The sequence below is a fragment of the Oculina patagonica genome, chromosome 2 (genome assembly GCF_052425735.1).
Source record: "Oculina patagonica isolate OP01 chromosome 2, crgOcupat, whole genome shotgun sequence".
In the NCBI taxonomy this organism is placed as follows: Eukaryota; Metazoa; Cnidaria; class Anthozoa; order Scleractinia; family Oculinidae; genus Oculina; species Oculina patagonica.
In genome coordinates, this window is record NC_135759.1 from 3,387,102 (window position 1) to 3,400,319 (window position 13,218).

The 13,218-nt window shown below is 39.7% G+C and overlaps 1 protein-coding gene across 1 annotated transcript; it reads left to right on the forward strand.

The window, feature by feature from the left end:
- The first annotated feature begins 4,622 nt into the window (after positions 1-4,622).
- LOC144640698 (uncharacterized) lies at positions 4,623-7,714 on the forward strand. Its single transcript, XM_078499786.1, has 9 exons — positions 4,623-4,685; positions 4,791-4,817; positions 5,319-5,375; positions 5,475-5,528; positions 5,621-5,674; positions 5,779-5,832; positions 6,074-6,127; positions 6,590-6,815; positions 6,926-7,714. The coding sequence occupies exons 1-9, from the start codon at positions 4,623-4,625 to the stop codon at positions 7,552-7,554; spliced, it is 1,218 nt and encodes a 405-aa protein (XP_078355912.1). The 3' UTR covers positions 7,555-7,714.
- Positions 7,715-13,218: the final 5,504 nt, after the last annotated feature.

Consider the following 13,218-nt stretch of genomic DNA (forward strand, 5'->3'; position numbering starts at 1 on the left):
CGCTTTTACGTAAAAACATTGTAAATTGGCTGCCCAAAATAAGTTAATTTTTGCTGAACTCAGGAGTGGATAAACTGAATAAAATATTTCAGAAGAAAAAGGATAGACTGAATTTGACAATAAAAATAAGCGGCAGTAAGACACAACGTTTCGATGTCATCCTGACATCATTTTCAAGTGACAAATAAAATAACGGTTAAACAGTGTTATATATGCGGTTAGAGGTGTGATGTTTCATTAACATATTTGTTTTAAACAAATAGTTTCGCGCGGATAGAATCCGCGCGTTGTCACTTGAAAATGATGTCAGGATGACATCGAAACGTTGTGTCTTACTGCCGCTTATTGTTATTGTCAAATATTTATCAAAATTTAGTCTTATTCGAATAGACTGAATTGCCGGACATATTCGGGCAACACCATGACATTGATAAAAGAACTATCGTTTCCTTGAAGCAAGCAAGCAACTGCACACAGAGATGGGACACCTTGGGGTGGAGAGAGTCGCAGAACTTGCAAGGTCCCGCTTCTACTGGCCACATATGTACCGTGACATAGAACATTTTGTGACACAACGTTGCAGATGTATCACACAGAAGAAACCAAACACAGTCACGAAAGCCCCTATGATGCATCTGATGACATCAGCACCCTTTGAAGTGGTTTCCATTGATTTCCTGCATCTGGACAAGAGCAAAGGTGGATATGAATATGTACTACTGATTGTTGATAACTTTACCAAATATGCCCAAGCCTATGCAACGCGTAATAAGACGGCCCGCACTGCTGCTGAGAAGATCTACAATGAGTTTATCCCGAGATTCGGTTTCCCAGCACGAATACACCATGACCAAGGTGGCGAGTTTGAAAATAAATTGTTCCACAATCTCGAACGTCTAAGTGGAGTTGCTAGCTCGCGAACCACCCCATATCACCCACACGGAAACGGCCAAGTAGAACGCATGAACCGCACCTTACTCTCGATGCTAAGGACCCTCCCGGAGGAAAAGAAATCGAACTGGAAAGATTCTTTAAACAAACTCATACATGCGTACAATTGTACAAGACACGAGACCACTGGGTTCTCGCCATTTTACCTGATGTTTGGCCGTTCCCCACGATTACCGGTTGATTTGCTGTTTGACCTGGGCAACGACCCGCAACAGGCTGATTACCAGGATTATGTAAAGACGTGGCAAGCAGATATGAGATGGGCATATGACCTAGCATCTAGGAAGACCCAGAACTCGTCAGCCAGAAGTAAAGTGTATTACGACAAGAAGGCTTCCGCTGCAGTCCTACTTCCTGGCGACCGCGTACTTGTTAGAAACCTTTCAGAAAGGGGGGGGGGGGGACCTGGAAAGCTCCATTCACACTGGGAACAGCAAATTTACGTAGTTGAGGAACGCATATCTGATAGTCCAGTCTATCGAGTAAAGCCCGAACATGGCCGTGGGAAACAACGAGTGTTACACCGTAACTTGCTACTTCCTTGTGATGCTTTACCACTGCCTAAACCAACGAGAGTCTCATCCAAGACCACCCAACCAAGATCTAGAGTACTACCCCAGCCTGAAGATACTGGAGAGAGTTCCGATGATGAGTATGAGATGGACACACCGTCCTCTCCAATCACCCATGAAACAGCCTTTCCGGCAGAAGTAGACACTGCACCTATGGACCCACAGGACCACTGTGATAATGAAGTTTGTGCCGATATGTCAGATGCCAGGGACCAACCTGACCCACAAGTGGATACTGATGGCTCATCAGTGCCAAATTCATCCGGTCTAGATGTGACCGATATGCCCCTCAGGAAAGTGATAATTCAGATTCAGAGGAACACCTAGAGGGAGCTACGCGACCTAGAAGGGAGACACGACCCCCTCAGATTCTGACCTACAGCCAGATGGGGGTGCCCGAGTACCAACGTTTAAACCCAGTAGTGAACGCAATTCAATGCCCTCAGGTGATACTTCCCTACCAAGTCATGGGCAACTGGCTTGTACCTCACTGCACCCCGTACATCCCATTTATTCCACAGCTGCAGATCATGCCACAGCCCATATGGACAAACCAGTACTGAACACTCTTGTAGTCACAACTGATTGCTTCGAGAATTAACCATGGACAAGCGGACCTGTTGTACGCCTTCTGTGACCAAAATCATGCGTGAAATTTGTGTTGGATATTACCTCTAGTTACAAACTGGTTAAAGACAAAACCTGCGGATAATGGAACTGCCGCAATAAGTTTTCAGTTTGACACATGATGAGAACTGACGCTCCCCCTAACTATTTTTCTATTTTTGGTTTTGTATTTACTGTAATAATGTCGGGACGACATTTCTGTTGGAGGGGGAGTGTGTAGCAAGTAGATCGAGAGGGACTGGGCCAAGCCCCAGGTGACATATTATTATGGGATCGGAAAATCCCACGTGTTGGCGAAAAACTTAGCGAGAATCGATGAGAAAACGTGTTGTTATTGTAGTTTTGAAGTAGTTCCTGAGCGAGATTGAGTAAAGTGTAACAAAAACAGTAAAAGTTTAGGCATTTTAACACTAACAGGAAAAAATTGACTGTAACAGTAAATTTTCTCCAAAAAGAAACAAAAACGGCTCCAAAAAGGCCAATACTGTTTTGTTTAGTATATGAAGAAGTTTACGGCCATTTTCCGACGATTTCTGATCAGTTCGGAAGGTTTCCGAATACTACCAAACATTCCTGATTACTGCGGAAGATTTCTAAAGACTACCGAAGATGTCCGGACACTACCGAAGATGTCCGAAGACTACCGAAGATTTCCGAGGAGAAATCCGAAAATTTTCTCTTAGTTCATGAGTGTTTTTATCCCATTTTTGAAGAGCAGATAAGAATTTAAAATGCTAAATTTTTCATGAAAAAACCTCCAAACACTTATTAACAGTATTTTCTCCGGAAACAGTAAACATTAGAAAATTGGCCAATGTAACAGCAAACACTAAAAATTATGGGCAAATAATACTAAACACTAAACCTCATTCAGACCCTCTTTAAATCAAAGAGCTTTCAACTTCTAACATTTTTTAGCTTTATAGCTACAGAAATGCATGGCTACTAAATTAAACCTACCGAGGAAGGAAAATCTCAATTTTCTCAGCTCGTTAGCTGCTCGTTCAAGAGAAAAAACAGAAATTAGAAGAAGAATTCAGGTGGCAAACTGAATTTCATTGTGTAAGATTATCTTTGTCGAGCGAAACCCGCTCAGTCCAGGCAAATTGCCAAACTGCCAGTACACTTTATTGTACAATAAATTTTAACACTTCTAAATGACTATTTCTTTGCCGGCAGTCCATAAAATTCTGTATTTTTTTCCCTTTTGAGCCAATACTATGATGTTTTCTCTTGTTATATTATCCCCACAAAGTTCTTGCAAGCAGTTGAGCGCTCTGCTGGAAATTAAAAACGCTTTTATGCTAGTTTGAGATGATCTCAGTTACCGTAAGTCATCTTTCGCAATTCGTGATCGCACTAGCTAGTCCTCAGTTTTTAATATTCAGTCTTTGTTTTGCTTTTCGTATTTTATTGCTTTTGCAAAACTGTCTGTATTATGGTCCTGCAAGTTCACCGATGTACACTTGTTGTTATCCTATGTGTTTCAATGCCAGTTTTCCCGATTTTATAGCCAGTTTGTTTATTAAAAAAACATCCTCTAAAATAACCTTGAAGGCAAGAAAAAATTAAAATTTAATTTTACTTTTTCATGTCACCCGGGGGAGATCCCAAACCAAGCCGCGTTACAAAGTGTGCGTGCTTCCAGATCAAACTGGGATTTAGAGAGTTAATGGTTCAGTTTTGTTAAGGTAACACTGCTTCCCAGTGCGTCTTTTACTTGAAAAAAATTACCAAATTTTCGAATATCCCAAATAATGAAACATTTCTAATTACCACAAACATATGATGAAAAATTACAGCCACAGCCTCACTGAGATATTGAAACATACAACACGCACTGCTTATAGCTTTAAAAACTGAAACATCGTGTAAGACGCTAATACTGAAACGTAACACCAAAGCTAAAACATCAATACAGTCTAGCCACTGGTTCATACTGTTGTAACCTGTTTGAGTATAAATATTATTTTGCATTAAACCCATCATTTATTGATCAGCTCTTTTGCTGTAGCAAACGCTTGGAATGGAAGTTAAAATGCCTCGCTTGTTATATGTGCTGATTTTGGTTTTTATCCTCCGTTGTTTTGCAACTACACCTAACAAATCAACCAACAAGGCAAGTTTAAAATTGAACTGTGAAAAGTTGAGAGGCATATGTTCTGTCTATAGACGATTTAGTTTTGTAAAGGTTGGCTTTCACGAGGCATAAGGATAAGCATAAGCACAAGAAGAACGAAATGTGCTTATGCTTGTGGCACTTGGAAACAGGATAAAAAGAATGAGCGTGTTTGTCCTTCTTATTCACTTATGCTTAGACTCGAGCTTGTGCTTGTGCTTGTCCTTAGTGAAAACCAGCCTTAACTAAACACCGTTGCAATTCTACATTTCCACAAGGGATCTTAGAAATCTTCAATTGCCTTTTCGAGCCTTTATTTTGATAGAGTGGGTATATTTTTCAGGTTTTTGCAAATGGCACACAGCAAATCCAGTGTGAAAAGTCGTTCTCGAAAGAATTTTGCATGTGTCGCGACGGTGAGAGCTAAAAATCATGCTTTTAGAATCCATTCAGTTAGTGTTTCACGCTTTTCTTGCGTTGAATTTCATCTCATTGTTATATTTTCTTGTTCCTTTTTTCAGGAAGAGACGGTCGGGATGGCAAGAACGGTATTAAAAATAAATATTGTAATATTGGCAACAGTTGAAGCTTATCCGCAGTGTTTAAGAAAATAATTTTCATTCTGGACAAGACAAGACAGTTTCTATAAGTTAGGCAACTGAAGCAGTTATTTTTTAGTACGAGTTCAGGCAAGCTGTTTGTTTCAGTTTTCGATCGTAGAAACTTTAAATCATTTGTTGAAAGCTGCTCTCAAATTGTAAGTCAGTTAAAGCAGGCGAAAAATCCACTTTTTCTCAACTTTCCTCTGCTAGTATGCTTGCGTTGTTTCATAATTATAAGAAGAGAGAGAACTTAACTATCTCCTTTTTTTGTCTTGATCCAAGGAAAGGGGAAAAGAGAAAGATGGAAAATAAAGAAAAGATCTTGATTAATTTCAAATATTTGAGTATTTGAGCTTTCTGTTCATCGACAATGATCTTATTGTTTTTATAAGAAATCTGAAGAATTGAATCGCAGTGCAAGTAATAATTCTTTTTTGTCTATTTTAGGGAGAAAAAGGAACAACAGGATTTTTGCAAGGAAACGGAGGAATAATCGGTACAAAGGTTGGTGAATCTCTTGTATTTTTAGTTTTTGTTTGTTTTGATTTTTTGTGTCATTAATTGATTCAGTTGTGGAGAGGACGGTATTTTCTTTGATTTTAGGGACAAAAAGGTGAAAAACGATTGAACGGAAACGACGGAATAAACGGTACAAAGGTTGGTACAAAATGTTGTTTTTGGTTTGAGTTGAAACTTTATATTACGTGTAATGATTGAGGCATCACAAAAAATTTTTTTCACTGTTTTAGGGGGAGAAATGCCAGCAAGGATTAAGAGGAAATAACGGGATAAATGGTACAAAGGTTGGTGAATCTCTACATTACAGAACGATGATTTCTGTTTGTCAAATTGAAACTTTGTCTTTTTTGGAGATGGAGTTAAAAACTCGTTGTTTTTTTTATTGCAGGGTGAGAAAGGAGAGCGAGGTTTAAATGGAAATGACGGAATAAACGGCACAAAGGTTAGTACATCTCTTCATTGTGCTACTTCACTTTTTAATTATTATTGTAAGTCGTTTTTCTACATGAGACCCTGGATCGGACACGTGAGGGAAACCTCGCTCGACACATGACGTTAGTAAATTGATTGATTGATTATTGATTGATTGATTAAAGTATGAGTTGAGGTTTTTATGTCCTTGTATTCGATGTAAAGCTGAAATGATTCCGTTTATAAAATAATCAATTTTTTTTTCTGTGTAGGGCGTCAAAGGCGAGCAAGGAATTCGAGGAAGTGACGGGATCAGCGGTACAAAGGTTGGTGAATCCTTCGCTATAATTCTTCAAGCAATGATCTAGTTATTGCAATATAAGCTTAAGTATTTTTTCTCTTAGGGTTTCTTAACACCAAAGCTAGAAAAAGATACGTAGTTTTGTAATGCTCTACAACATTGGGTGTCAATCTCCATTTACAAGTGGTATACATGAAATTCACCGATCACCCGGCTTACCCTGCCGGGAGTACTGTAATTAAACAAGTGAAATAGAAAGCCTGTTATTACTCGTAACTTCCACCCAAAAGGTTCCTCTAAGGTCCGCTAATGCTTGTTTACAATCGACAAGCTTTTTAACCTCCTTACTCAAAAAGGACATATTCGAAGAAATAACCGTTTTGCCATTTACTTTTCAGAGCCTATCCTGTCATCATTTGTTTATCTAGTCATAATTTGTCAATTTATTTATTTATCTATTTATTTATTGGTTGTTTTCCATTTTTAGGGCCAAAAAGGAGAACGTGGTTTACCCGGAAAATCTCCACAAGGACCAATCAAGTTTAGTGACACCGCTGAGAACTGTTCACTGCATACCGCTGGCACGGTTCGTTACAATACTTCCAAGAAGACCTTGGAACTCTGTGATGGCAGCACATGGTTTCCCTTGGTGATTGCAAAAGGTCACGTGGCCTCTAACCCAGGCCGTCACTGTTTGGATATTTTTAATTCAGGTGAGTTTTAGATGGAGTAACAACGATCAAGTGCCTTTAAAAATTGCGTTCAAACACAACCCAAAAAATCTGGTTTTTTTTATTTTCAATGAAAATTAATTTTCCTACAGGTCAAAGTCGTGGTAGCGGACTTTACTGGATCGACCCAAATGGTGGCTCAACAGATGACTCGTTCCAGGTTTTTTGTGACATGGACACTGAGCGTGGAGGTTGGACCCTAGTTGCCACAAAGGTCTCCCCAAGCTTCACCTTCATCAAAACTAGATTTTCAACATTGGCCGCCAAAACTAACAAGGCAGATGCCGCGAGTCATATCCACCCTGACATGGGGGACTGGGAAGAGGTTATGTTTCGCTTTGCTGACGTCAACACCATCCGGGTCATTTACAACAGGAAGGCAGGCGCACCACAAAACAACAAAAAAGAGTTCGAGAAGTTCTTAATGGGGACAAATGCTTTCACCTACATGAGCGTGTACGGGTTTTACAAGTACAGCCCAGCAGATAATAACAAGAGAATTCCTGCTCAAGGTTTTGCCTCAATATCCAGATTGCACTTCTCTTCAGCCGAAGGGATATCGGAAAACCACGGTGACAGTGACAAGTGGATTGACATGTGGACTTCACCTGACAGCGACGCAAACAGCTACGTCACTTCCGACAACAGCACGGCGCGTGGCACCAAATGTATCGCGGGCTACTGTTATCTGAACAAACCAATCTGGGTGATGGTACGATAGAAACAAACTTTAGTTGAAAGCTTAGCAAAGACGCTGTCGAGTTAAAATAAGGTGTAAGGGTATATAGCAAACTGTGTGACGATAGAGAAACGGTCAAGTCGCTTTTTTATCGTAGCATGAACTAGTATAACATTTTAGAAGCAGCATTTGTCAATTTTAGGCCTGGGATTAACTGGTGAAGAAATAAATGGCTTTTTTCAATAATTCTGTGACATTTCTCTATTGATTCATTTTCAAAATGATTGCTTTACACCACTATTTCAATGCACGTTTCGTTGTCCATGCATGTCGTTTTTTTTTCGGGCAATTATGTCCCCCCCCCCCCCCCCCCAGGTCCAAAGGTGGCCGTACGCCTATGCCCGAAAGACCAACTAGATAAGCGCGATGTCTTTCTTAATGATTCAGCTGATACTTATATTCAAGTTATGGTAATATTCCATAATGCTCAGTTCATGGTAAACCCCGCATTGTTTCAAAAGTAACGACCCTCCGAAAGCACAATTTCACGATTCTTAACAAAATGAATTCCCAAAGTTACTGTAGCAAACCTTTCAAAAGTAACCATTATTCAAACTTTGGGATTGAATTTCGGTTAGACAGATGCCTGCTACGCACGCTAGGTTAGACAACGCCATGCATTTTCGCTCCTTTAATGATCATTCTTATTGTTTGAAAGTTCAAATTTATATGATAATTAACGCAAACTTTGGATACCCTGAGTTGAGAGGTTTTTTATTCCGAAAAATACAATTTGAGATCGGACGAAAGCCGAGCAGCGCCGACCGCTGGCCGGTGTCGCTGGCCACGACGAAATAACAAAGACTTGACCGAGTTTGGAAACTTGCCTTTACTTGCGTGTCCGTTTGGCCAGGGCTTGCGTGCATTTGCCTTGACTTGCGATGACTTGCGTTTACTTTGGTCAGGATCAGATTTACACTCAAGTCGGCCCAGATTTTCACCTTTTAGCCACCCAATGCAAGTCAACACACAAGTCCTGCTGTTTTATACTTCATGGTCTGAATTGTAGTTCGCGCAGTAGCATATAACTGGCTTCGTTTGGCCAGCCAACGAAATTAAAGCTTGTTCGCAAGTTCAACTTGTGACTACTTGCGTCCACTTGCGTTGCTGTTTGGCTTGGGCTTAAGACCTGAAAGAACCAACGCTATGTTTATTTGCCGATGTTAAACTTGAATGGCATCTGGTCTTATCCTTCATGACGGTTTGTAGGATATGGCAGCATTTTGCTACAAAAGTATTTTCTTCTGTTAAGGAAAAGGAATCGGCTTAAAAACGCATGTCCAGCAGAAAAATTATAACAGCCAAATATAATTTTTATACCTAATCGTACCTTTTTGGTACGCTTCGGTGGCATATCAGGCGAGTTTGTCGAGCCAAAATACCCATGGCGAGACCAAACGAGCCTGATATGCAGCCGAAGCGTACCAAAAAGGGTACGATTAAGTATTTACCGTACACAAATTCAGCCAAAAATTCGGTTATATTTAACGCTCTGTTGAAGCCATGCTTGCCAGGTACGTAGTGCAAGTTGTGTTGACCTGCTTGTGTTGATACCTTTTTGTTCTTCAACACTTTTATCAAGTTCCTCTTCTGCCTTTTGTTCCACTCGTTTGTTTGGAGTTTCATTCTCTAAATTTTCAAAATCAAAATTTAGCGAAAAATGTGGAAATTCCAACTTCATTGTTTCAGTCTGAATGTTTCAGTACTCGTCGGCAAACATCACGCAATTGGCGAGCGCGCTCAAGTTTAGTTTTGGCGGGAAAGTTTTTATACTTTTACTATCGCTTAACACCAGCTAAATTTAAATTACGAGGTTCTGTTTTATTGGTAAAACCTCTTTTCAATTCATCGCTCGGTAACACTACTTTACTTCAAAGTGACCGTGATATGGTGGCATATCAGGTCAGTGACTTGATATCGTAGGATATCAGGACAGTAGATCGCGCTTCTGATTGGCTACTTTCGAATTTGGGTACGGTAAGAGTTAATAATCATATCAAAAATCAGCAACTGGAATGTGTTGCTCAGAATTTTGCGTTGACGAAAGGGAAATATTACTGAAGAATGCGAACAGAGGAAAAATGATATAGCTAATTTGACTAAAACACCTTTCAGACCTCGGCCGCTTTTAAATTCTTGTGAAAGCAATCGCCGTTTCCAGGGATACGAGAAAGTTTTGAATTCGCGTATCCCCAGGCAAACCATTAAATGCGACTTATCATCAAAGTGTCACCGACAACCAATAGAATGGCCACATTTCCATCGTATAATTATGTTAAGATTTTATTCACACTTGTAAAGAAACAAACCGACGCTTTGAACTCGAAACCTTGCTCGAAACTTTTAGTCGCACTTGCGAAGACACGAACCCACGCTTTGAACTCAAACTCTTGTTAAGATTTTATTCACACTTATGAAGAAACAAACCGACGCTTAGAACTCGAAACCTTGCTCGAAACTTTTAGTCGCACTTGCGAAGACGCGAACCCACGCTTTGAATTCAAACTCTTGTTAAGATTTTATTCACACTTGTGAAGAAACAAACCGATGCTTAGAACTCGAAACCCTGCTCGAAACTTTTAGTCGCACTTTCGAAGACGCGAACCCACGCTTTGAACTCAAACTCTTGTTAAGATTTTATTCACACTTGTAAAGAAACAAACCGACGCTTTGAACTCGAAACCTTGCTCGAAACTTTTAGTCGCACTTGCGAAGACGAGAACCCACGCTTTGAACTCAAACTCTTGTTTAAAAGATTTTATTTACACTTATGAAGAAACAAACCGACGCTTTGAACTCGAAACCTTGCTCGAAACTTTTAGTCGCACTTGCGAAGACGCGAACCCATGCTTTGAACTCAAACTCTTGTTAAGATTTTATTCACACTTGTGAAGAAATAAACCGACGCTTTGAACTCAAAACCCTGCTCGAAACTTTTAGTCGCACTTTCGAAGACGAGAACCCACGCTTTGAACTCAAACTCTTGTTAAGATTTTATTCACACTTGTGAAGAAATAAACCGACGCTTTGAACTCAAAACCCTGCTCGAAACTATTAGTCGCACTTTCGAAGACGAGAACCCACGCTTTGAACTCAAACTCTTGTTAAGATTTTATTCACACTTGTGAAGAAATAAACCGACGCTTAGAACTCGAAACCTTGCTCGAAACTTTTAGTCGCACTTGCGAAGACGCGAACCCATGCTTTGAACTCAAACTCTTGTTAAGATTTTATTCACACTTGTGAAGAAACGAACCGACGCTTAGAACTCGAAGCCCTGCTCGAATCGTTTAGTCATACTTGCAAAGACGCGAACTCGCGCTTTGAACTCAAACTCTTGTTAAGATTTTATTCACACTTGAGAAGAAACGAACCGACGCTTAGAACTCAAAGCCTTGCTCGAATCGTTTAAGACGGAATCCACTAGGAAGTCGAGTAATATTTATTAAAGTTGGACAAAAATCAAGTACCAGAATAATTTAAATCCTATTGCGATATTTCCTACCCTTAATAAAAGGTAAAGATGTAAGTAATTATCCGTGATAACGCCAACAACAATTTCTTATCAGAGTCTGAGAAAATGAATTTCAAAGTTCACAAGGTATGGGCAAAATCTCACGTGTAGCCATTTTGTAAATTCGTCTTAAGCGATTCAGTGGAATTCAGCGGAACTTCAAAATGAGTTTTCGATGTGTGGTGTTGTTAGAAAAGATTTCTTTTGATAAGATATTTGAAGCAGTAACAAAAAAGTTTGCAATAAGGTGGAAATAATTCTGGTACAACAATTTCTTATCAGAGTCTGAGAAAATGATATTTAAAGTTCACAAGCTATGGGCAAAAGCTTACATCTTTTAAGAGATTCAGTGGAATTCAGCGGAACTTCAAAATGTGTTTTCGATGTGTGGTGTTGTTAGAAAAGATTTCTTTCGATAAGATATTTGAAGCAGTAACACAAAAGCTTGCAATCAGGTGTAAATAGTTTTGGTACATAATTTTGTCCAATAACTACTCGAAGTCCTGGCGGATTTCCTCTTAATCATACTTGCAAAGACGCGAACTCGCGCTTTGAACTCAAACTCTTGTTAAGATTTTATTCACACTTGTAAAGAAACAAACCGACGCTTTGAACTCGAAACCTTGCTCGAAACTTTTAGTCGCACTTCCGAAGACGCGAACCCACGCTTTGAACTCAAACTCTTGTTAAGATTTTATTCACACTTGTGAAGAAATAAACCGACGCTTTGAACTCAAAACCCTGCTCGAAACTTTTAGTCGCACTTTCGAAGACGAGAACCCACGCTTTGAACTCAAACTCTTGTTAAGATTTTATTCACACTTGTGAAGAAACGAACCGACGCTTTGAACTCAAAACCCTGCTCGAAACTTTTAGTCGCACTTTCGAAGACGAGAACCCACGCTTTGAACTCAAACTCTTGTTAAGATTTTATTTACACTTATGAAGAAACGAACCGACGCTTAGAACTCGAAGCCCTGCTCGAATCGTTTAGTCATACTTGCAAAGACGCGAACTCGCCCTTTGAACTCAAACTCTTGTTAAGATTTTATTCACACTTGAGAAGAAACGAACCGACGCTTAGAACTCAAAGCCTTGCTCGAATCGTTTAAGGTCGCGCAGGACCCTTGCTCGTTAATAAATTCATTAGCCAAATTTCTTGACGGGGTGCTATCTTGTAAAGCTTTAATTTGCTACATTTTGAACATCGATTCCTCTAAAATTTATCAAGGATATTAAGGGGTGATGGAATTACATCATGATTGTCCTTTTACTCAGAGATAACCGTTTATTGTAATCCTACAGGCTCTTAAAAGTTTAACTACAGATAATGCAATTTTGTGTCCAAGTTTTCGGCTACAACAGCGCACCGAATTAAATGATTGTATAACCTAGAGATGAATCATAACCTCTTTTGTGTTATGACAAGAACGAAATTTTCGATTTCAAAAACTGCTAGAAGTTAATAGCTTCTAAGAAAGTAAAAATGTGAAATTTAAACTTTGAAACGTGCTATCTTCATTTTGAGAACGAAATTTCAAAATTCGCTCTTGTCATAACACAATAGAGTGCACCAAGTTCATGTTCCTCGCAAATCAACTCCTGAAATTCTATATAGGCGAAGAAAACTTGGACACAAAATTGCAGGTTTTTCTTCTTCCGAAGACCTTCCAAGACAAATGTAGCCTGCGAGCAGGCTCTCTATCGGGGGCAACGTGAATATTGAACCCTTCGAGCGTCGAACGCGATCCCGCGAGTGCCGAAGGCGCGAGTCGAGGAGTTCAATAATAATATATTCGCGTTGCCCCCGAATAGAGAGCCTGCTCGCAGGCTAAGACAAATGTTTACAACCGACTTGTGCTATATTCGCAGCTGTGAATCTAATTATGATAATTCGCTTTGTTTCAGCGCACGGTACGCAAAGCTGAGAACAATACCGTCTAATTACTTGTACAAAGAACTTTAAGAAAAACATTGTCATGAATATTTCGTTTGTTGTCGGCTTCAGTCGTCGCAGTTCGTGCACAATCTTTAAATAAATACATACATAATGATTTCAAGGGTCCTGCGCGACCTTAATCATACTTGCAAAGACGCGAACTCGCGCTTTGAACTCAAACTCTTGTTAAGAT

Bases quoted from the DNA above. Each gene is read 5' to 3' on its own strand.
- LOC144640698 (XM_078499786.1), top strand. From the start codon at position 4,623: ATGGCACACAGCAAATCCAGTGTGAAAAGTCGTTCTCGAAAGAATTTT. The intron at 4,818-5,318 runs GTATTAAAAATA...TGTCTATTTTAG, and splicing joins CGGTCGGGATGGCAAGAACG to GGAGAAAAAGGAACAACAGG. The intron at 5,376-5,474 runs GTTGGTGAATCT...CTTTGATTTTAG, and splicing joins GAGGAATAATCGGTACAAAG to GGACAAAAAGGTGAAAAACG.